This window comes from Phragmites australis, chromosome 13 (assembly GCF_958298935.1).
Source record: "Phragmites australis chromosome 13, lpPhrAust1.1, whole genome shotgun sequence".
Classification (NCBI taxonomy): Eukaryota; Viridiplantae; Streptophyta; class Magnoliopsida; order Poales; family Poaceae; genus Phragmites; species Phragmites australis.
In genome coordinates this window covers 14,958,442-14,983,463 of record NC_084933.1, presented here as the reverse complement: position 1 = coordinate 14,983,463, position 25,022 = coordinate 14,958,442, and the positions used below count along the sequence as shown (strand labels likewise).

The 25,022-nt window shown below is 39.9% G+C and overlaps 2 protein-coding genes across 3 annotated transcripts; both read left to right on the top strand.

The window, feature by feature from the left end:
* Nucleotides 1–10,771: 10,771 nt before the first annotated feature.
* LOC133888049 (chaperone protein ClpC1, chloroplastic-like) lies at nucleotides 10,772–17,446 on the top strand. Of its 2 annotated transcripts, none has more exons than XM_062328151.1 (10): nucleotides 10,772–10,931; nucleotides 11,706–12,299; nucleotides 13,018–13,133; nucleotides 13,219–13,341; nucleotides 13,425–13,610; nucleotides 14,018–14,233; nucleotides 14,447–14,664; nucleotides 15,364–15,439; nucleotides 15,525–15,614; nucleotides 15,854–17,446. In XM_062328151.1, exons 2-10 carry the CDS (start codon nucleotides 11,747–11,749, stop codon nucleotides 17,030–17,032), a joined length of 2,757 nt encoding a protein of 918 aa, XP_062184135.1. In that variant the 5' UTR covers nucleotides 10,772–10,931; nucleotides 11,706–11,746; the 3' UTR covers nucleotides 17,033–17,446. The 2 variants fall into 2 exon arrangements, with proteins under 2 accessions (XP_062184135.1, XP_062184136.1); XM_062328152.1 differs by lacking the exon at nucleotides 10,772–10,931 and adding an exon at nucleotides 11,043–11,554.
* Nucleotides 17,447–18,276: 830 nt separating this feature from the next.
* Nucleotides 18,277–25,011, top strand: LOC133888048 (chaperone protein ClpC1, chloroplastic-like). The gene is made up of 10 exons (XM_062328150.1): nucleotides 18,277–18,450; nucleotides 19,009–19,615; nucleotides 20,596–20,711; nucleotides 20,797–20,919; nucleotides 21,006–21,191; nucleotides 21,752–21,967; nucleotides 22,132–22,349; nucleotides 23,030–23,105; nucleotides 23,189–23,278; nucleotides 23,469–25,011. The coding sequence occupies exons 2-10, from the start codon at nucleotides 19,054–19,056 to the stop codon at nucleotides 24,645–24,647; spliced, it is 2,766 nt and encodes a 921-aa protein (XP_062184134.1). The 5' UTR covers nucleotides 18,277–18,450; nucleotides 19,009–19,053; the 3' UTR covers nucleotides 24,648–25,011.
* Nucleotides 25,012–25,022: the final 11 nt, after the last annotated feature.

The following is a 25,022-nucleotide window of genomic DNA, read 5'->3' as shown; positions in this document are numbered from 1 at the left end:
ATCCTGCATGAGAAATTGAGATGTCCATGTCACTTTGTATTGAATCAGCAATTGACAACACAATATTGTACTTTGACATGTACCAAGTATTAGCCATATGCATAAAGTACGGAACAACACGGTGTAAAAATAAGCCCTTCAACTTCTAATCTGGTGGCAAAGAGAGAACATACAAGGACAACTATAATTAATTATTGACTCATCAATTATAAAGAAAAATCTTATGCAATGGTCCCAATAATAATAGTCTAACTACTTCCTTTCGACTATTTTCTTCCAGGAACAAAGATGAAATTCACATGCCCATAATAAATACCATATGTTGCTCTGGGTACTCAGCTTTCTTCGTGTCTAGACTAGTCCCTATCAATTTCTCATAAATGAACTATGATAGCTCCACCCCAATCAAACATGCTAGAATTATTCACACTTTCTTCTCTATGCATAACACAATTGACAATTAGTTCGTACATGATATGGTCATCCCTCTAAACATTTCTTTAGATTTTTTTACCTCACATAATGTTTAAGGAGCTCAACAAGGATCCATAAAATACAAGATTTAATGAGATGTGGATGCAGCATGTCAGCTAGCCTCGATAACTTGACAATTGTACAATTGCTATGTGATAGTCTGTTGCACTCGGCCTCTTAACACGCAATCTGATAGCTCGCAATAAATATAGTTATCAAAATCATATCCTCTTACAGCTAGATGTACTAGAAATAACAAAGCCAACGAACTCATTAACCAAAAACCACAATTACCTGTACAACACAAGATCGCCACCTGACGGTGCTGGCTTGTTGATGTCAGCGTTCTCCTTGCCCTTCTCCTTCTCAGCCTCTCAGTCGGTCTGGAGTTGCTCGAGCTGTTCCTCGGCGGCGGCGGGCAGCGGATGCGTGAGTAGAATCTACGAGAGGAACTGCCCTGCCGCCGACTCCATCCAGAGCAGAGCGATTGATGAGGACGGCGGCAGTGACTTCGAGGGGGACCAGGACGCCTTGACCACATTGCTTCACCTCCTAGAGGTGAGCTGCTGCCGACCAAGACCCTGCGACTAGCATTCGGCACAAGAACGCACATAAGGAGACCAATCCATTTCCTTGCTCAAACGAATTTAAACATTAACAATCAAATCTTTAGAAGAACTAAAATGGACAAATGGCGGGATAATCACACCAAGAACCAAGCAATCCAAACAAGTGAAATCATGCACTCCTCAAACAGTTAAACAAGGATACAAAAACCAGGAAATTGATAAGCACGCTAAAAAGAAATTAGTGGTAAGATGCAAACTTTTTTTCCTAACACAACCATGCACTCCCCAAACCACTAGGTATGCCGCAAGAGACAACCAGAAGCCCCTCCCTACCTTGATGGAGCCGAACGCGATGTTGCACCTCTGATCGAAGGGGAGCGAGCTTGTCCCAGGGCCACGCCTCCTTCCTTTGTCATAACTCATAGGGTCACGCAACATCACAAAACAACCTACTCCATCTCGACACATAGAAAAAATAAAAAAAAATAGCATAACATATCAACATGCCCAACGAATCTCAAATCTATAAGCCACAACATCCTAGCAAGGGGTAATTGACCAAGAGAAACTTACAATTTGGCGAAGTTATATGTTGACCCCCCCCCCTAGCGTGCACACGTGATCCAGTTCAGATCTTACGAATTCCCCCCTTCACCATTCCCAATGAAGCAGATCTTGGACTAAGACTAGGGGCATCTGGGGAAGAGCAGGGTTGCGGTGGCCGACATTACGGTTGCTGAAGGTGCATCTAGCCTCTAAGTGTGGTTTTGGTAATTAATGATAATACCTATAGACTAACAATTGTGTTGAGAATTATTAGTAGATTGTTTCATAGGTGATGCATGGAGAATTGAGCATGGATTTGTGAAGGAATGCCATGTGATTAAGAGAAATGCATCAAAATGAATGAGCTCTAGATGATGCTCGGATAAGTGGTGATAATACCTATGGACTAATAATTATATTGAGAATTGTTAGTAGGCTATTCTATAAGAGATGCCTAATTGATAAAGCATAGAGTCATTGAGGAATGCCATGAGATCTAAAGATATGCATTGAGGTCATTAAGCTCTAAGTGATGCTCGTGTGATTAAGATAAAGCTAGAGAGGAAGCAACCTCAGAGTTTGAGAATGGTCTTAAGAATATTGACAATAAATGTGAAGACCAAAGTTACTTGTGGAGATCAAGTAACTAAATGTATGAAATTGTCAATTCAGTTTTATGGACTAACACATGTGCTATGTGCTTTAGAATAAGTTGGGGTTGGTTCCATACGAAGGCAGATATTGAATTGAGATATTTAATATGTCGAGGTGGAAGAACAAGATCAAGACAAGTTTAGTGGATAACTTGTGTGCTTAATGCTTGCAGTTTATACCTCGGTGGTGAACCAGATGAAGATGGTGTGAAAACAGAAAAGTTTTTCATGCTTGGTGCATGGGAAGCAATCAAGTGAACTTCATCAAGCTTCCGAAAGATCATGAGAGTATCAAGATGGGAAGAGAGAATGAACATCGTCATCAAGCATAAGTGAAGAGTTGATGACAATCCTAAAAGAAGCATTGAGACATGGATGATGTATTTGACAATTCCAAAGGGATGGCTAGCTCAAGCTAAAAGTATAAAATGTAGGACATTTTATTTTACCGGGCAATGGTGATTAGAGGAGAGAAATGACTGGATTGATATGATAAATGCCGTACTATTAAGAGGGGTCAAGACGATTGCTTGAGTTTTTGCCATGTGTTGATAAACTCAATCTTGCATATGCATACTCTCTTTGGTAGGATGCTATTGTTTGCAAATGGGTTTTGCAAATAGCTCAAGTCCATGTTCCTACTCTATATGACGTGTCACTAAGTTTGCAAAGGTGTTTTGCAAGTTGTCATAGTAAATACTTTAACTTTTGATTACATGGAACCTTTAAGTTGCAAATTTGTTTTGCAAAAGATTAATATTCATGCAGTTTTCATTATGGTGAATCTTTGGACTATGTTTTAGGTTTGATCCAATGAGTTTGAGATCAAGCAATCAGTTGGGATGTGTAGCCCTTTGAGTAAGCTTTTGGTAGAGTCTAAGATCGTTTGAATCGAACATCGGGTTAGAAAGTTATTGTTATTTCTCTAAGTGTTAGATGTGCTGGTCAAAGAGTGATGGTCTGATTGCTAAGATGGATGGTCTAACCACTGGAGCTTGCAGAGAACTTTCATATCTCTGGAACAGGTGGTGGTATGACCGTCAAGGTGGCCAGTCTGACTGTCAGGTGTTGCTGGTCTGACCGCCAGGGAATCGAGAGTGTTGGTAGTCTGTTCGAGGCTCACGATCTGACTGTCAAGGTGGTGGGTCTGACCTCCAGAGACCTAAAAAGCTGTAACAATTAGTTTTAGAGTTGTTGGTCTAGTGGCGGTCTGACCGCCAGTTGTATTGCAGTCTGCCTGCCTAATGTGCAGAGCAATCAGACTTTGGGCAACGATTATATTTCGGGTTGTGGTATATATATACCACTTGTCCATCATTTTAGAGGAACTCTCATGCATCCATTGAGCATCCTTGAGCTAAGTAAAGTCATACCCACACATTTGTGCATGTGTTGCATATAGAGAGGGTTGTGAGGCAAGAATCAAGTGCATTTGCATTAGTTATTGAGTTTTAGGCACTTGGTGAGAGTCAAGTTCGTCTTGACTTCTTACTCTTGGTGTTTGCTAACACCTAGACGCCGCGGTGGCGTTTGTGATCTGATGATCTTCTCAAAGAAACTTGTGAGAAAGCCCCGTGTGATTGTGAGATGCTTTGTTCAAGCCTTGCCGAAGCAGTAAAGTACAACTATAGTAGAATCGAGGTAGTAAGTGGTTTATTGGATTAATCCTACTCAAGATCAAGTTGCCCGTGGTGAGAATTACATACTTGATAGATAAGCGGTTAAAGGCTTGAACCCACCTCAGCGTGAATTAGGGGAGACCAGCAAGTCTCCGAGACCATGGTAAAAAATCCAGTGTCTTATTTGTGGTTTGTCTACTTAAGTTTATTTACATTGTGCAATTTACATTCCTAGAATTATAATTGGCTACATGTCACCCTAGGTTGCAAATCTTGACATAGATATAGAATTGATCACTTTCATTGAGACATAGATTCTGGGGATTTCATATGTGTCTTAACCGATTGTTTTTAATTTCGCATCTTTATCGGTTATATCTTGCTAGAAATTTTAAAACCGCCTATTCACATCTCTCTAGTTGGTCTCCTTGATCCTATAAATGGTAACAGAGCATAGTCTCTCTTTTTATTGGACTTAACCATCTCGAGAGAAAAAGGATGATGAATAGTTGTATAGAACACCCCGGTGAGACACTTTTATTTGATGTCATAAATTATGCTCATTGGAGAACACATATAATTTCTTATTTTAAAGGCATGAGTTCGAAAATATGGTGGATCGTAGATGTGGGTTTTTCTCATGCTTTGGATGACCATGCTTCAATAAAAGGGCAAGAGAAATACCTACATCTCGATGCTATAGCTACTAATACTTTATTTAATGCTTTGAGTGTAGATGTGTTCTATGAGGTCTGCAATTTGAAGAGTGCTCATGACATGTTGATCAAATTATAAAAAAAAAATATGAAGGATCCAACATGACAAATGATGATTGCATTGATGAGTTGGTGATTATGGATAATTGTTCTATCTCATACTCTCGTGATGAGGAGGATTATTTTCCCTAGTGCTTATATTGATGAATCTACAACTCAATCTACATCACCACATTGCTTTATGGCAAAAGGTAACAATAAGGTCAAAAGTGTTGATGATGATATTACAGAGATGCTAGAAGGATGAACGAATATATTGGCAAAGAGAAATCTAAAATAAGAAATTTAAAGAAAGAAAATGTATCCAAAAATGCGGATCTCATGAGAAGCTGAAAATATCTCATGAAATTCTTAGTGAAACTGATGATAAACTCAAAGAAGCTTATGACTCTCTTTTGGCCAATGTATCCAAAAATGCTAAATTGAGCATAGGCATATCATGTGAGTTAATTGATAACATGTCATGTGTATCTACTTCATTCATTGTATCTAAAGTTGATGTGTCCACTTCTTATGATGAATTGATAGATATACCTTGTAGCTCAAATGTAGATGCTAGTTCTTCCTCTATGCTTGTTGATACTAACCTTGTGGAGGAGAACAAAAAGCTAAAATATGAGATTAATAAATTAAAGAAGAAACTAGAAGTATGCTATAATTCAAGGACCGCTCTTAGTGATATCTTGAGTTATCAAAGAAGCATAGATGATAAGGGTGGATTTGATTTCCATGCTAAAAAAAAGGAGAACAACTGAACAAGACATAATAGAAGGCATCAAAAGAAATATCAAGATACAAAGAAGATGAGCAAGAAGAAAGAAAAGAAATTTTTTGCTCACATATTGTACTTCAATTTCAAAGAAATGAGATACTTTACCGTAAGTTGTCCTAACAAGCTTGATGAGAAGTCAAGGACATCAAAGAGGCAAACCGGCAAGAAGCAAGACAATGTGACTAGAAGCAAAAATATAACTTGTTATAATTGCCGAGAGAAAGGGCATATTGGTAAGAATTGCCCAAATGATAATGCTTCTAAGCCTATTCTTTTCAATGACCATTATTTGCTTAGGAATGTTAGAAATGGTACCATAATTGTTAAAGTTGTTAGTTCACATAAACTTCGTACAAAGGCCATTTGGGTGCCTATATCTCTTGTGACTAACATTCAAGAACCCAACATATTTTAGGTACAACAAAGTATTTGAATTGTTTAATATGTACTTGAAGAGGTATTGGAGGATTGACTCGTCTGTGAAGAAGAAATTTCACACCTTATGCCAAAACGAGTCAAGTATGGGGATGAATTTTCTATATTATGAACTAATGTTATCTCTGTAACAATATTTACATTGAACTATTTACATTGCTTAGTTGTGCATAATATTATTTTTTGTTGCTTTCTTATGCATCATGTTATGATTTAGCATTTTGAGAATATTTGCTTTGGTTCAAAACACTCAAATATTTTAGCTAGTTGAATCACATAGTTCTTTATCCAATCATTATAGAGATCTTAAGATTAAACATGTTTTTAATTGACAAATTAGATGTTATGTCTCTAGTGGATTTATATATCATATCCTCATTTTATTTCTATATCTAAGGACAAATCTACTAATTCTCCTATTAATGATGTTTATGCCTCTAATTCTATTTCCTATATAGCATCTTTGGAGAAAGAAAATATTGAGCTAAGAGCTCATCTATCCAATGTCAATTCATAGGTAACACTCTATCATAATATATATTTTTTAGATGAGTGTTCTTAAAATTCATATCTTTGTGATAGATACACATCCAAATAGGATTTATAGAACTTTATACATATTGGAACTTTTGATCGAAAAAATCAAAATATCCGATGGTCCAAGAAACCATTGAAGGTTCCTAGCCCTTTGCATGTGTAGGTTTTGTATCTATGCATGAATAAGAGTTTATGTTTTATGCTTATCTAGCATCACATCATGATTTACATGCTCATATTTATAAATGCTATTCATTCTCATGATCATGGCAAGTTGATGAAAATTTCAAATTGAAACACTCCATATATGGTTATGTTTGATTTGAGTTGCTAGTGGAGTTTTAAAAAATCATCTCATTAGAATTGTTTTTAAAATCAAAATCTTGACTCAAATTCTCTAAAAAAATTTGGAATTTCTAATTCTAGCGGTTTGACTGTCAGGATGCCAGTCTGACTGCTAGAGTTATACAGAAAGGTTTTTGAGTCCTCTGCTTCCAGTGGTCTCACCGTGCCTTCTCCCGGTCTGACCGCCAGAGCCTGTTTGATCTTATTCATTAAAATCTATTTGGATCTTTGGAGAAATTAATGGATTATCACATAATTGGGAGTATTATGTTTTTTAATCTTACATACTTATAAATTATGAATATTTGAGAAATACCATTTATAATTGATATTATTGCTTATATAGTATCTATATGGTACGTCAAACTCATTTAAGACTCAAATATCTCAAAATATCCATTAATTGATTCAAATTTGATTTTAATTGAAACTTGTGATCTTCATTGTATTTATGCTTCTCTTTCAATCTCAAGAGATTAATTGGAATCATTTTCTCATTCGGATCAAATCAACTAAGAGCCTTATGAAAATTTACTTATGCTAGTCTTGTGAAGAATGTAACATGTACCATGGTGCTTAATTCTGAACTTTTATCATATACTTTGTTGAAAGAAAGTTGATCTATGTTATCTTACAATTACCATTTTGAGATATCTCGATATACCATTGCATTTACTTACAATTGGTAATTATAAAAATAGTAATATTTATTCATCATCTTCCTTTCAACTTTGTGCTTCTAATGATTGGTTTTTTGTGAAATTTGTTCATAGAAGACAAGTTTTTGCTATGTCATCACTTGTATTATTTTTCAATATATTAGGTTGAGATAATTGTTTGAGCAAAAATGCATTTCTTTCATTTTATCATATGCTCAATCTTATTATGAAGTTCATTTGTTGAGCTTTGTGAATGATTATTTGTTGATTTTGCGCCTTAGATGTATTTTGGACAACCTTTTATGATTTATATACCATTTTGTCTAAATTATATCTTTTTGGATCTTGCAAGTGATGAACATGCTTGTTTAATTTAACTATTAATATTTATAGCATGTTTGCTTTCTTTGATCCAACATATAGAGTAAGCATTTCTCAAAAGCTCTTATTGGTTTAAAGGTGCATAGAGTTTTTATTAATTTCAATTGGTGTCAAATTCTTTCTATTAGTATCCTTCAAGTGATATCAATTTTATATCCATATGAACATGCTTATGTGGGAGCTTACTCTATGTATTGAGGGTTTTTGCTAACCTTTACGGACCCAATAAATTTGGGGACCAAATTGTACTTTAATAAGTTTAAGCTATAATTGAGATGCAATGAATACTTGGCTCATTCATTGACAAGGTATTTTCGAAAGTAATATCATTTTAATTGAAAATGATAAAGAAGGTCTTCTTCTTTCAATTGGTATTCATAAAGAAGATCTTCTACTCCAACTTCATCTTCAATTGGAATCATAAAGAAGTATCGTGTCAAAGTGAAACCAAATAAGGATGAGCAAAAATCTAGTACATCAATCTAATACTTTAAGGTAAATTATTTTTAATTTTGAATGTCGAAGATTCAACCTTATGTAACTTGCATCATAGTATGAAAGTAACTTGCGAAAAATTATTTTTCTTACAAGTGTCTAATTTTTTTTATTGCAAATATCAAAAATCTGTAGGACGTGGGCCAGGAGCGAGGGTAGAACATGGGGAGGGTAGGAAGTGGAGGCAAGACACAAGAGGGTGCGAGAACCACGATGCATTTTTAAGTAATAGAGATATTTTTAAATTCAGAAATTACAAATACAAGCGTATGTTATAAAATTTTGCAATACTATACTTTAGTTTTATATTTTTAAATCCAAAAATTATATAAGTATCCATTTGAAATTTTACAACTTTATACTTCCGTCGCACGTTGGAAGGGCGAGATGTTTAAAAAATAAAAAAATGCAGCGTTCTAATACTCTCAAAAATTAAAACACTATCAAAATAGTCATAAAAAAATTCTGAAAAACAATTATGGTGTATAGGATATTATCATCTAGCTATCCAACAATTTCCAGACAAAAATATGACCTGTAATATGAGGAAATTTTTTTATGGATGCTGAAATTTGTCTTTTTTGTTTCTCATTGTAATTGTTTGAATTACATTTTTTAAGTGCTAGATTATAGCATCCTTTACATCATAATTTTTTTTAGAATTTTTCATGACCATTTTGATAGTGTTTTGAATTATGAGAGTATTTTTAACTTGTCACTCTTCCAATGGGCAACATATTTTAAAAATAAATATGCAACATTCTAATGTTCTCAAAATTAAAACACTATTGAAATGGTCATGAAAATTTTTAAAAAATATTTGTGGTGTAGAGGATACTATAATCTACTGCTCCAAAAAAATTCAACACAAACAATTACCTGTACAACGAGAAACAAAAAATTTGTCTATTTTGTTTCTCATCTTACATGTTATATTTTTATCTAAATTTTTTAATAGAGCTAGATGATAACATCCTCTACACAACAATTTATTTTCGGAATTTTTATGACTATTTCGATAGTGTTGTGAATTTTGAGAGTATTAGAACACTAGATTTTTATTTATTGCATAATTTTTCACCCATTGGAAGGTCGACAATATTATAGAGTTGTAAATTTTCAAAATGAACACATATATTTATAATTTTTGGATTTAAAAAATAAAAAATAAAAAATCAGGGTTGGTCGATTTCTATTTGGGGCCTGCATTTCAGGGGCGGTAATGAAATGGGCCAGGTTTGGATACTAGCTTATGGGCTCAATCGGGGTAAATGGGCCGCATTTGCGGGTGGTGTAATGGGTATGTTGGGCTAAAGGAGAGTAAGGAAAACCAGTGCGTGTGACGATTTCTATAGGTATAGCCGCCTCCTACCCACTTTTGAGATTCTTCTTCCTCCTCTTCCTCTCATCCTCCCGAGCTCATATGAGCTTCAACGCCGCCCGCCACACCTTCCTCCTCTCGTTGAGCTCCCCCTAGCATTACCTCCGTGGTGGCAGTCGACAATGGTTGTTAGGGTTCAATTTATGGTTGTGTTAGGGGTTGAGGTTACAGGGTTGGGCTAGGTTTTATGAGAGCTCTAGCTCTAGATGAATGACCACCGTCGACGACCTGATCGATAGTGGTGGCAAGTGATGGATGAGACGACGAGGCGACAGTTGTGCCATCCTCTATGGTGGTGGATGGTCGCTCATTGGGTAGGATTGGTGGTGAACCACCAGAGATGAAGTTGAAGGGCGGGGAGAAAGGAAGAATAAGCAAGAAAAGGATGATGCATCTTGAGGCTAAATTCGTGTGGGCCATGGGTCGTGCTATGCGTGAGCTAGGTTCGGTTGACAGCTTAGGGAAATCCTGTAGGTAGCCCGGTGTTTGAGATTCATGCTACCCGAAGTCTACATCTGAGATCACGGCTGCGGTGCAGGTAAGGGCATGGAGTGGAGATGCAGGCGTGGGTGGGGACCACTGCGGGACAACATGTCATTATGGGATTGGATGGGGGTGGGATGAGAAGTGGTTTGCATTTGAAATTTCATATAAATTTTTCTCTTAAATCGTACATTTGTTTTCAAATCCATTTGAATCATGGTGTTGTTTAGAATTAATTCATCAAGCTGAGTTCCAATATGAATATATATTTTTTTACTTTTATTTTTTTAATCAACATTTTGAATGAACTACTTCAACATTTTAAATTGACTATTTCAACAACTTTGCTTAAAAATGTTGAACATGCGTTACACAATTGTTGAATTGGGTTTAGAAAAATTTCGAATCTATTTCAAATTGTTGAAAGGCACATAATCATAAACCACGAACTCACTGAGCAATCACAAGGATTAGGAAACAAAATGAAGGCAAAAGAAAAAACAAAAAGAAAACGAAACTGGGCCGACGTTGTTCTGTGTGCTGGCCGGCCGACCTTCGTCCGCCAAGTAGGGCCGTACGAAGGCTTGTTGGGCCAATCTTCTTCCGCGAGTTAGGCCGTCCGACGCCGAAGCAATTTTCGGACGGCCGGCGCATAGGAGATCCCCCCAGCCCGTATTCGGATGACGTCACGCTCGACGCGAGAACTCTCGTCGAGCCGCCTCCGCTCCTTATCTTCTGACCCCTGTCCCTCTCCCGACCGCGAGAGCTCCTCCTCCTCCTCTCTCCTACGGCTAGGTCGCCGCGCGGTGAGTCTCCGCGCGTAACCTCTCTGGTTCTCGTTTTTTCCCCCCTTCGAATCAATCCCGTCCGTCGTGGGCGCTATTTTTTTTTCCACCGCCTTTTGGGTGCGTGGGTGGGTGGGGATCTCTTGGTTGGAACTGGCTCTGGTGGTGCATCTGCGGATGACTGCGCGGTGCATCTGCGGATGTTCGACCAGTGGATAGCGCTGATAACTGCTGCGGCGTGGCTTTTTGTTGCCCTATTGAGGCGCTGCTCTCCGGATAGGATTTGGGTGGTACCTTCTCGGTTCAACTGGCAAACATGTCGATGGATTCTGTTTTGTTGGAGTGGTTAGCTTAAAACTGATGGAGGAGTCAAGTAGATGTGTGCCGCGCTGGCTATATGTCGCGCATTTGAGGTGTCATGAGGATTTAGGTGGCACATCCTAGTCAGTTTAACCGGCAAGCACGTCACCGGATTCTGTGTTGCTGAATTGGATAGCGTAAACTTATGAAACCTAGGGAAATTGATGATGAATGCTAAAGTGCACGTCACTGTTTCAGCGGAGAAATAACATGGAGTCAGTTTGAGAGAGTGTGATCTTCTCTCCACTTGATTCGAGGCCTAGTTTTCTATTTGGGTTTGTTAGGTGTGGTTGCTAACTCTTTGATACGTAATGATGGCTTGTGAATTCCTGACACCGTTTAATTTAGTCGCAAACTTGTTTCTGCATCAGGAAGTGGTAGTTGGCTTAGCTGCATGTGGTTTCATTCTTTGATATTGTGTTGTACCTTTTGCAGGCTTGATAGATAGGTAGCTTGGGATTATTTGCTAATTCAACATGGAGGGGGCTCTGGTTCAGTCTGCAATTGTTCCGACGACCATATACAGGAGCAGATCTGGTCAGTCCCGCGTTCGCGCGAGGGCCACAATGCTGCGGAGCATGCCAACAAGGACCCTTAATCTCGGTGGCTTCCAAGGGCTGCGGCAGACAAACTTTCTGGACACGAGGTCTGTTATCAAGCATGACTTTGGATATATCGTAGCAAGTCAGATTAGACGGCCACGTGGGTCGGCGTCTAGAGGGGTGGTTCGGGCCATGTTCGAGCGCTTCACTGAAAAGGCAATCAAGGTGATTATGCTTGCACAGGAAGAGGCCAGGCGTCTAGGCCACAACTTTGTTGGGACAGAGCAGATTTTACTGGGCCTCATTGGTGAGGGAACTGGAATTGCGGCAAAAGTCCTTAAGTCTATGGGAATCAATCTTAAGGATGCCCGAGTGGAAGTTGAGAAGATTATTGGACGAGGTAGTGGGTTTGTGGCTGTTGAAATCCCATTCACACCTCGAGCAAAGCGTGTATTGGAACTGTCACTTGAAGAAGCTCGGCAGCTAGGTATTACTTTCGCCTATCCACAATTCAGCTAGTTCCATGTTGTAATCTAATGTCATTCAGTTTGGTTAGTTATTATATTATTCTTACTATACACCTTCGTCCTTCAATTTTCTGATTGCTCGCTACTGTCTGTGGATTCTGTTGACATAACTCTAGATTTTAATCTGATCAGCCTAAACTGTAGTTTGTTCTCACTTCCTCATTTACATTAAACTTGCAAAATTCTAGTTTATGTTTGTGGAGATTGTTGCTTGATTGCGCATAGTTGATTGCCAGCTAGCATGCAGAAGTGTGTTTGAATCTATGACTAATTACTGATTCAGAATGATACCTTAAGGAAAAAGACCATAAGGTCATGTGGGGTTTGCGTAGAAAGCTGGCACTATCATACTAAGTTACCAATACAACAGTAATGCTCTTTTGTATATTACATTGCACTATAAGCGTGCAAAAAAATGTAATGATAACTATCACATTGTTCATGAAGATGATGCTGAAACTTTAGTATTTCTTCAGCTCAGGTAAAACCTTGAGAAGTTGAGATTGCATCGGTAGTCGAGTCCTAGTCCTCAGTACCAAAAACAGTCTTGCTACTTGGCTAGCCTTTATTTCTGTTTATTTTCGACTTTCAAATTTGAGATGCTTTGTGAGACTAGTCTGTCGCTGTTAAAAAGGTGCATAACTTTTTTGCTATTATTCTGCAATGTATGTTGTTCAGGGCATAACTATATAGGATCTGAGCACTTGCTCCTGGGGCTACTTCGTGAGGGTGAAGGTGTGGCGGCCCGTGTGCTTGAAAGCCTTGGTGCTGATCCAAACAACATCCGTACCCAGGCAATTATCTTTTACTGTTCTTGTTCGTGGTTAATTCTTTTGAAGTCAAAATTGTGCAGGTAGTGATATTTGACATGATGTGCAGGTCATAAGAATGGTTGGTGAAAGCACGGAAGCTGTTGGTGCTGGTGTTGGTGGAGGAAGCAGTGGCCAGAAGATGCCCACACTTGAAGAGTATGGTACTAATTTGACAAAACTAGCAGAAGAGGTATTTTCTCTTCCCCCTTTGGCTTTCTCTATCGAATGAGTGAACCTAGTAAAGAAAACAAGTCTAACCATCTTTATCTGCAGGGTAAACTCGACCCAGTTGTTGGCAGACAGGATCAGATTGAGCGTGTAACTCAGATTTTGGGCAGGCGAACAAAGAACAACCCCTGCCTAATTGGAGAGCCTGGTGTTGGCAAGACTGCTATAGCTGAGGGACTTGCACAGCGTATTTCCAATGGAGATGTTCCAGAAACAATTGAAGGAAAGAAGGTTAGTTTAGATCAACCTGTCATCTGTGGGTTACAATTGTTTTTGATCTAGGCTGGTAATTGTAAATGGGTAGCATCACTATGCAAGTTCTTCCCTAGATGTGCGCTTTGTGGGCATCACTTTCACTTGCAAAACATGTAGTTTGTAGTGTCAAACATACCGCTTTTGCAGGTAAGCTTCTAATGTAATACGCCCCAGTTTATTTTGTGAATTTACTTTGTACTGTAAACTGATGCCGTTAGTGTCAAGTGTGATTCTGTGATTGATAGGATCGATGTTGATTTCTCATATTGTCAGATGTAGGTGAAAAAGCGACAAACATTACAAATTTCAATTGGGATTAAAGCATGCCTTCCTAATTGCCCTCATGTTGTTTCAGAAAACTTATCAGTATTTCTCTGGTCCAGGTTATTACTCTTGACATGGGGCTTCTTGTGGCTGGTACCAAGTACCGTGGAGAGTTTGAAGAAAGACTGAAGAAGCTTATGGAGGAAATTAAGCAAAACGAAGATATTATTCTCTTTATTGATGAAGTTCACACTTTGATTGGAGCAGGTGCAGCTGAAGGTGCAATTGATGCTGCTAACATCTTGAAACCAGCTCTTGCGAGAGGTGAACTGCAGGTATAGGAGCTGGATTTGGCACTATGTTCTTTGTCTTAATAGCTCATTTAGTCATTTCTCTTGTTTAGTCCGGAGAAGGTCCCAAAGCTCTTGTCTAAACTGACTCCAGAATTTAGTAGTTCCTTCTACTTTACAAGCCATGCCCACAAATGACATATGAACACCTCACATTCACCCCTAATTACCACTTTTCTGATGCTGTTCTCTCTTTAGTGCATTGGTGCCACAACTCTGGATGAGTATCGGAAGCACATTGAGAAAGATCCCGCATTAGAGAGAAGATTCCAGCCAGTTAAAGTTCCAGAGCCAACTGTAGATGAAACAATACAGATCCTAAGAGGACTTCGTGAGAGATATGAACTCCATCATAAGCTGCGATACACAGATGATGCTTTAGTTGCTGCAGCACAGTTATCATATCAGTATATCAGGTTTGCAATACATCATAATTTTTATTAGCATGTTTGATCTTTTATGAATTTTTGGCTTATATCCATAGAAATCTGCAACAAATGTGGGCAGTAGTTTTCCTTCGATAGTGGCTGCACTTTTACCTTTGTAAGAAATTTGTTTGACCTGGCCATGGTGTAGTTGATATATATTGTGCTTTTGTCTGTGGTTATCACTTATTTGTGAAGTGGTGGTTCGCTTATTTTTTCCTTGGATAATCTGGGGCAAATGAATGAAAATGGTCTGCAGTGAATTCACTGATTTACCATCACTAGTAGGAATACTTGATTTTATTATCCATCATCGAATGATTGGTCGCATTGCCCTTAGTTCTTATAAGTTCACAGTGGGCGCGAGGATTCCCTTTGCTGAATGAGGTAAGTTGCTTGAAATTTGTTTTTTCTTCCTTCATTCATGTGACATGCTCGTTTGTTTAGGGTGTCTCCTAGAAGCAAAATGTCAAGTGCAATCATCTATTTTGAGACTTGTCCAACTTCTATTTACCACCTTCGTGGTTTCACTTCTAATTTTTTTGGCTAGTTGAAAAACATACGGAAGCTTAGTTTGTTGATAAAAAATCTCTATTCTTCTCCAGAATATTTGCATTTTTTTTTTTGCATTCAAGCTTATCATTTGATTTCACTTTTAACAAACTTTTGTTATTTTTATTATTTTTTCAGTGACCGCTTCCTGCCTGATAAAGCTATTGACTTGATTGATGAAGCTGGATCCCGTGTTAGGCTGAGGCATGCGCAGGTACCACCAGTGAATTGGTTCAGACTCCCAAACAGTATAGTTAGCTGCATTGTTCTTATCTAAGCATGGCCTGTTTATGTTACAGCTGCCTGATGAAGCCAAAGAGCTGGACAAAGAGCTCAGGCAGATAACCAAGCAGAAGAACGAGGCTGTACGTGGCCAAGATTTCGAGAAGGTATGTTCAGACTTTTGAAAAATGCTCTGTACAAAGATTTAATGGCTTGGTTATGCAAGATTTTTTTTAATCATTTCACAATGATACAAATCAATCTGACCATTTTCACTTTGCATTGGGAAAAAAATGCTCTGAATGCTACAAAGGTTCTAATGCAATTAGAAATTTCATAATCCTGAAACAACTATACTGCCTCTAGGATTTGTCAGTGTTATCTCATCATTATTGTTTCTTGACAGGCTGGGGAATTAAGAGACCGGGAAATGGAGCTGAAGGCCCAAATTACGGCCATTATTGACAAGAGTAAGGAAATGATTAAAGCAGAGACTGAATCTGGTGAAGTTGGTCCTCTTGTCACAGAGGCAGATATTCAACATATCGTCTCCTCTTGGACTGGAATACCTGTGGAGAAAGTATCATCCGATGAGTCTGACCGTCTCCTTAAGATGGAGGAGACACTACATACACGTATCATTGGTCAAGATGAGGCTGTCAAAGCTATCAGCCGTGCTATCCGCCGTGCTCGTGTTGGCCTCAAGAATCCAAATCGACCAATTGCTAGCTTCATATTTTCTGGACCAACTGGTGTTGGCAAATCAGAATTAGCAAAGGCTCTGGCAGCCTACTACTTTGGGTCAGAGGAAGCCATGATCAGGCTTGACATGAGTGAGTTCATGGAGAGACATACTGTGTCAAAACTCATCGGATCACCTCCAGGTTATGTTGGCTACACTGAGGGTGGCCAACTGACTGAAGCTGTTCGTCGCCGTCCATACACAGTTGTTCTCTTTGATGAGATTGAAAAGGCACATCCAGATGTCTTCAACATGATGCTTCAGATCTTAGAAGATGGGAGGCTAACTGACAGCAAGGGACGAACGGTTGATTTCAAGAATACGCTGCTGATCATGACATCGAATGTCGGAAGCAGTGTCATTGAGAAGGGAGGCCGCAAGATCGGATTCGACCTTGACTACGACGAGAAAGACACCAGCTACAACAGGATCAAGAGCCTGGTGACCGAGGAGTTGAAGCAGTACTTCCGGCCAGAGTTCTTGAACAGATTGGATGAGATGATTGTGTTCCGGCAGCTGACAAAGTTGGAGGTGAAGGAGATTGCTGATATTATGTTGAAAGAAGTGTTTGACCGGCTCAAAGCAAAAGATATTGACCTCCAGGTCACAGAGAGGTTCCGTGATAGGGTTGTTGATGAAGGTTACAACCCGAGCTATGGTGCCAGGCCTCTGCGGCGTGCTATTATGAGGCTTTTGGAAGACAGTCTGGCGGAGAAGATGCTTGCTGGTGAGGTTAAGGAGGGTGACTCTGCTATTGTCGATGTAGATTCTGAAGGCAAGGTGATAGTCCTGAATGGTAGGAGTGGCGTTGCTGAGCCACTGGAACCTGCTTTCAGTGCCTAGCTGTGGCTGAAACCTCGTTCTTGAACCGGCCTTCGCATCTCAGCGCCTCATGAATCATGATGATAAAACTAGATATATGTTGGCATGTTGCTCCCCTTCCGTTTGGTGCTCTCTTTCCTTGACTGTTTTCCCCCTTTTGGAAGTGAGGCAGTAGAAATGTTATGGAAATGAATAGACAGAGGCAAAGTGGATGCTAGATCTTGAGTTGCTTTGTTTTTGAAAGAATGTTGGAAACTTTGTTTTCCTTCAATTACTTGTATTATTAGGGCTTGTTTGCAGCAAGATATGGATATCGCTGCAATGTTGTACGTAACCTTCCAATTATGTATGAGTACAACTTGAAGCCTCGGATAACAGTGGTGTATAATGGCTACGTCAAGCTGGTTATTCTAAAGCACTGATGCCTTGATGGTAGGACGGAAAATTCGTCTTTGCTATTGTCGGTTGTAAATTTGGCAGTGATGTTGATCGGCATGCTTTTCTGTCGTTCTAGCTGCTCAGTTTCTTTCTCATTGAGGGGCACTGTTCGGGTATTGCTGGACGTAGCTGTTATAATTATAAGGATTTGGACAAGAAGTTTATATTTGGTCCCAATTCTTTTTATGGGTTATGTCCAAAATAGGATACAAGGCACCTCCTATACCTGAGTGATGTGGCAGCCACATGATTTTTGACTTGGGGCAAAAACTGAATACAGTTGGTCGGTTGAAAGAAGCTCTTTTCTCTCTTTTAAAAAGAAAGCAGTGTAAGTGCACAAGCCGATGCGCGCGCACACAAAAGAGGGAGAGCGACTGAGATAGTTAGAGGATGCACATAACACTGATTAAATTTTTATTTTCCAATAATCATCATATATAATAATTTATATAACACTTTTTTACCTAACAAGTAGACCTAAAAATATAGTTTGGATACTCATGATATTTTTGTTTGGGGTAATTCTTTATATGCTATCGGTAAAATTCACAAATACCTGATATGTTTTTTGTATTTATGACGTATGTGATCATCTTAATTACTAACGTGTGAGATCTAATAGTATTTTAAGGATTTAAATTTTAATTAATAATATGTAAGAAATTATATTTTTATTATGGTCCGGTGGTCATGAGATGAGAGAAGCTCAAGCACGGCACAGGACTGACAGGAGCACACACTGAATCTTCAACGAGCATGCGTCCACGTGGGATGGGGGTGACGTAAGACACACTCCAACGCAGCACAAGCGCTCTCTCGTCGCCTTCCTCCTCTCCTTATCTTCTGACTTCTCCCCTCCTCCCTCCCCACCGCGAGAGCTACCCCTCGCACCCCGTCTCCGCCTCCTCTCCCCTAGGCTTCGCTCGCCTCGCCGGCGCAGGGGTGAGGCTCCGCGCCGCCCGCTCCGCGGCCCTTCTCTGGGAGACGAACCTCTCTGCTAGGTAATCCCTCGGCTTCCTTTTCCCCTTCGAGTTTGGGTGGGGTGTCGGGTGTGTGTGTTGTTGTGGGGCGGCATACGCGGATGAACCCGGGGCCGACAGCGCGGATAGCCGCCGCGGCGTGGTCTCTTTGATGTGCGTCGCCTAGGCTAGAGCTAGATGTTGTCCGTTTGTGGTGTTGCTGTGGATATTTAGAATTTTGGTGGCGCCGTGTCGGTTGAACCGGCAGCCATATCCATGGATTCTGTTTCGATGAAGTCGGTAGCGTAGAACTGATGGAAGCCTGGAAGGGGTAGTCAAATCGATGTGCGATGCTGAAGGGCGCGCTCCTGTATCAGCGCAGGGAAGGCCGTAGTGTCTATTCGAAAGAGTGTTATACAACCGTCTCAATTTGGGGTTGTCAGGTCTGGTTGCTAGGATATGCGATGTTTTGCGAATTGTTATCACCTTCAAATTTTAGGTTCCAAACTCATCTCTGCTGTGGGAAGTAGTTGTCTTAGCCGCATCTATCTACGTTTTGTCGTATTTATAGTTTATGTAGTTCCTTTTGCAAATTTGCAGGGCTTCGTAGAGACAAGGCTCAGGATTGTCTTTGAGTAGTTCAATATGGATGGGGCTCTAGTCCAGTCTGCAATTGTTCCAACCGTATACAGAAGCAGCTCTGGCCGGTCCCGCGTGCGCGCGAGGGCCAGAACAAATGCTACCATGGTCTGCAGTATGCCAACACGGACCCTTACTCTTGGTGGCTTCCAAGGGCTGAGACAGACAAATTTTCTGGACACGAGGTCCGTGATCAAGCATGACTTTCGATCCATTGTAGCAAGTCAGATCGCACGGCCACGAGGGTCGGCATCAAGAGGGGTGGTTCGTGCCATGTTCGAGCGCTTCACTGAAAAAGCAATCAAGGTGATTATGCTTGCCCAAGAGGAGGCGAGGCGTCTGGGCCACAACTTTGTTGGGACAGAGCAGATTTTGCTGGGGCTTATTGGTGAGGGCACTGGAATTGCAGCGAAGGTTCTCAAGTCTATGGGAATCAATCTTAAGGATGCCCGAGTGGAAGTTGAGAAGATCATTGGACGAGGTAGTGGGTTTGTGGCTGTTGAAATCCCATTCACGCCTCGTGCAAAACGTGTATTGGAATTGTCACTTGAAGAAGCCCGCCAGCTAGGTATTACCTTCATCTATACACAAATTTTACTAGTTTCATGTTGTAATCCTATGTCATTCGGTTTTGTTGGTTATTTTGTCATCACCTATAGTTTTCTCTGTGCTTACTACTGTTTGTCAACTCTGTTGATGTGCATCTAGATTTTTTTTACCAAATCAGTGTAAACTTATCTTTTCTTATTCCTGGTATGTTATCCTGTTCTGACTTTCTGGACATGAAAAATGTTTAGTGTATGTTTGTTGAGAATGATGCATGATTGCACGTTGTAGATTGATCATTAACATGTATATACATGTTTGAATCTGTGACTAGTTACTGATTTAGAATGGTACCAAGTTAGAAGGGTGATCATTAGATCATGCGAGGTTTGAGTAGAAGTCGGCATTATCATACAACAACAACAACAACAACAAAACCTTTGTCCCAAGCAAGTTGGGGTAGGCTAGAGATGAAATCCACAAGATCCAACTAAAAAGATGAGTAAATAATAATGATGATAAAGGTACTAGTAATAGTAAAAAATAAAGTAATAATGGTACAAGTAGACTGAAGTATAAGTTATAGTTCTGGCACGTGGATTGTTAACTTCCACGAGCTTCTATCTGTGGGTAGCTCTTTGGGGATATTCCATTCCTTCAAGTCTCTCTTTGCAGAAATCGGCACTATTGTACTGAATTATTAATCTACACAATTATGCTCTTTTGGTATATTACATTGCACAATAAGGTGCATAAATGTGAAATGAGTATCATATTTGTCTTGAAGACGTTGCTGAAATTTTAGTTGTTCTTGAGCCCAGATGAAACCTTGTGATACCACATCAGATTATCTGGTCCTTAAATCAAGGATTGCTAATAGGTTAGCCGTTTACTTCTATCCATTTTGAGTTTGGAATTTGCCGCTCTATGGGACTAGTTTTTTTTGGTAAAAAAAAATGTGCATAATCTTTTCACTTATGTTCTTCAATGTTCATTCCTCAGGTCATAACTATATAGGATCTGAGCACTTACTCCTGGGGCTGCTTCGTGAGGGTGAAGGTGTGGCTGCCCGTGTGCTTGAAAGCCTTGGTGCTGATCCAAACAACATCCGTACCCAGGTAATTCCCTTTCATTGTTGTTTTTCTTGGCTAATTTTCTTTTAGTCCAAATTGTGCATGGAGTGATGTTTGACATGATGTGCAGGTCATAAGAATGGTTGGTGAAAGCACAGAAGCTGTTGGTGCTGGAGTTGGTGGGGGAAGCAGTGGCCAGAAGATGCCCACGCTTGAAGAATATGGTACTAATTTGACAAAACTAGCAGAAGAGGTATTTCCTTTTACCCCATTGTGCTTCCCCTTTTGCATAAGTAACTATTAAAGACCACAAAAAGTCTCACCATCTTTTTTCTGCAGGGTAAACTGGACCCAGTTATTGGTAGACAGGATCAAATTGAGCGTGTGACTCAGATTTTGGGCAGGCGGACAAAGAACAACCCTTGCCTAATTGGAGAGCCTGGTGTTGGCAAGACCGCTATTGCTGAAGGGCTTGCTCAGCGTATTTCCAATGGGGATGTTCCAGAAACAATTGAAGGAAAGAAGGTTAGTTTAGAATGTCCTGTTACCCATGCTTTGCAAATGTTTTTTAATCTGTGCTTGTGTTGATGAGTAGCATTACCGTTCCATTTCTTCCAAGGTCTCCCCCTTGTGGCTGAATTCATCAAATTCATTTACAAACGTAGCTTTTAGTGAAGAAACTACTCCCTTTGCTGGGTAACTTCATAACATGCGAGGTTTAGTTCGTGAATTTACTTTGCAATTATGGACCGATGCCATTAGTGTGCTTACTGGGATCGGTATTGATTTCTGAAATTATCAGATGTATAAAAAAGGAACTAAATTTATTTACAAATTATAATCAGTGGTAAATCATGTGTTCATAATTATCCTCATTGTTTTGGAAAACTGATCAGTATTTCTCCCATTCTCTGGTTAGGATGAGTGTGATTACTGGGACCATTATTGATTTCTGATATTATCAGATGTAGGTGAAAAAGGAAGTAAATGTATTTGCAAATTTTAATCAGGGATAAATCATGTGTTCATAATATCCTCATATTGTTTTAAAAAAATGATCATTATTTCTGCCATTCTCTCGTTAGGTTATTACACTTGACATGGGGCTCCTTGTTGCTGGTACCAAATACCGTGGAGAATTTGAAGAGAGACTGAAGAAACTTATGGAGGAAATTAAGCAAAATGAAGACATTATTCTCTTTATTGATGAAGTGCACACGCTGATTGGAGCAGGTGCAGCAGAAGGTGCAATTGATGCTGCCAATATTTTGAAACCAGCTCTTTCAAGAGGTGAACTGCAGGTATGGTTGCCTGACTTTGCATCCCGTTGCTTCCAGCATAACGTTATTATCTTGCTCATTCATCTGGTTTAGTCTGGAGAAAATCACAAGGACTTCATCCACCGACTCTAGAATTTAGTTACTGCTTCTTATTTACCTCATTTCTGAAGCTGTTCTCTCTTTAGTGCATTGGTGCCACAACGCTGGATGAATATAGGAAACATATTGAGAAAGATCCTGCGTTGGAGAGAAGGTTTCAACCAGTTAAGGTTCCAGAGCCAACTGTCGATGAAACAATACAGATCTTAAGAGGACTTCGCGAGAGATACGAACTCCATCATAAGCTGCAATATACCGATGATGCGTTGATTGCTGCTGCAAAGTTGTCATATCAGTATATCAGGTTTGCAATGTGTCTTATTTTAAGCAGCGTGTTGCATATTTTCTGCATTTTCTACCTCTTTTATGAAGTCAGTTGGACTTGGGTGCTGTTATTGACATAAAGTACAGACACTTGATTTGATTATTCATCATTGAATGGTTGATCACATTGCCCTGACATTTGCTAGGTCATTGTGTAATCTAGGGTTCCCATTGCTCCAGATTTTTTGCTAAAAAAATGTGGACAAATATCCTAACTTGCATGATACTGTTGTTTCACCCTTAATTCAATTGACATCTCATAGAAGCAAAATGTCAATTCTAGTTATCTAGAAGCAAAATGTCAATTCTAGTTTTCTGTTTTGATGTTTTCAACGACTTCTGTTTGCCACCTTCTAGGTTCCACGTTTGATTCTTGTTCTTGTCAAAGGATATATATGACTATAGCTGAATGCAAAAGGAAATATAGTTTAGTCTCTTATAAGAAAATACAATATTCTTCTTGCAGAAGTTTGTATGGAGTTTCTTTTGGCAATGAAGCCAATCATTTTACTTGAACTCAAAAGGAAGTTTACTTTAATCTGTTGCAAACATAAAAACTATATTCTTCTCACAGAAGTTTGTATGGAATTTACTTTGGCAATCAAGTCAATCATTTGATGTAATTTTAACGAAGTTACGTTATTGCTACTATTTCTTCAGTGACCGCTTCCTGCCTGACAAAGCTATTGACTTGATTGATGAAGCTGGATCCCGTGTTAGGCTGAGGCATGCCCAGGTACTAACTCTGAATTCTTCAGACCCCAAACAATGTACTTCCTTGCATCGTTCTTGTCTGAGCGTGATCCATTGATGTTACAGCTCCCTGATGAAGCCAAAGAGCTGGACAAAGAGCTCCGGCAGATAACCAAGCAGAAGAATGAGGCTGTACGTGGCCAAGATTTTGAGAAGGTATGTTCAGAATTTTTTAAAGAAATGCTCAGAGTTCTATAAATTGATCTGACCATTCCCTTTGCATTGGATAATGCTCTGAATTTTATACAAAAGTTTCTAATGCAATCGGGATTTTTCATGGATCCTCACCATTTGTACTGCCTCTAAAATTTCGTTTATGTTATCTATTATTATTGTTTCTTGACAGGCTGGGGAATTAAGAGATCGGGAAATGGAGCTGAAGGCCCAAATTACAGCCATTATTGACAAGAGCAAGGAAATGATAAAAGCAGAGACTGAATCCGGTGAAGTTGGTCCCCTTGTCACAGAGGCAGACATTCAACATATTGTTTGTTCTTGGACTGGAATACCTGTGGAGAGAGTCTCATCCGATGAGTCTGACCGTCTCCTTAAGATGGAGGAGACATTACATACACGTATCATTGGCCAGGATGAGGCTGTCAAAGCTATTAGCCGTGCTATCCGCCGTGCTCGTGTCGGCCTCAAGAACCCGAATCGACCAATTGCTAGCTTCATATTCTCTGGACCAACTGGTGTTGGCAAATCAGAATTAGCAAAGGCTCTGGCTGCCATCTACTTTGGGTCAGAGGAAGCCATGATCAGGCTTGACATGAGTGAGTTCATGGAGAGACATACAGTGTCTAAACTCATTGGATCACCTCCAGGTTATGTTGGCTACACTGAGGGAGGCCAACTGACTGAAGCAGTTCGTCGCCGTCCGTACACGGTTGTTCTCTTTGATGAGATTGAAAAAGCACATCCAGATGTCTTCAACATGATGCTTCAGATCTTAGAAGATGGGAGGCTAACTGACAGCAAGGGACGTACTGTTGATTTCAAGAACACATTGCTAATCATGACATCGAATGTCGGAAGCAGTGTCATCGAGAAGGGAGGCCGCAAGATCGGATTCGACCTTGACTACGACAAGAAAGACACCAGCTACAACAGGATCAAGAGCCTGGTGACCGAGGAGTTGAAGCAGTACTTCCGGCCAGAGTTCTTGAACAGATTGGACGAGATGATTGTGTTCCGGCAGCTGACGAAGTTGGAGGTGAAGGAAATTGCTGATATTATGCTGAAAGAAGTGTTTGACAGGCTCAAGGCAAAGGACATTGATCTACAGGTCACAGAGAGGTTTCGCGATCGGGTTGTTGATGAAGGTTACAACCCGAGCTATGGTGCCAGGCCTCTGCGACGTGCTATTATGAGGCTTTTGGAAGACAGTCTGGCCGAGAAGATGCTTGCTGGTGAGGTGAAGGAAGGTGACTCTGCTATTGTTGACGTGGATTCTGAAGGCAAGGTAATAGTCCTGAATGGTCGGAGTGGTGTAGCTGAGCCACTGGAACCTGCTCTCAATGTCTAGCTGAGGCCAAAATCCTCGGTCTGGAATATGGCCACCTTATCATCTCAGTGGGGATCCTCATGAATCATGATGATAAAACTAGATAGACATCGCTCGCCCTTCCATTAGGTGCTTTCTCTTACCTTGATTGAGTTTTCCCCCTTCGGAACTGAGGCAGTAGAAAGGTTATGCTCGATCCTGAGTTGCCTTGTTTTTGAATGAAAGTTGGAACGCTCAGTTTCTTGCACTTGTATTTTTAGGGCATGCCTGTAGCAAGATATCGATATCTCTGCGCTGTTGTACGTAACCTCAAAATGATGTATGAATATAACTTAAAGTTTCAGATGACAATGTTGTATAAGATACGCAATGCTGGTTCTTCGCAGATGTTATGCG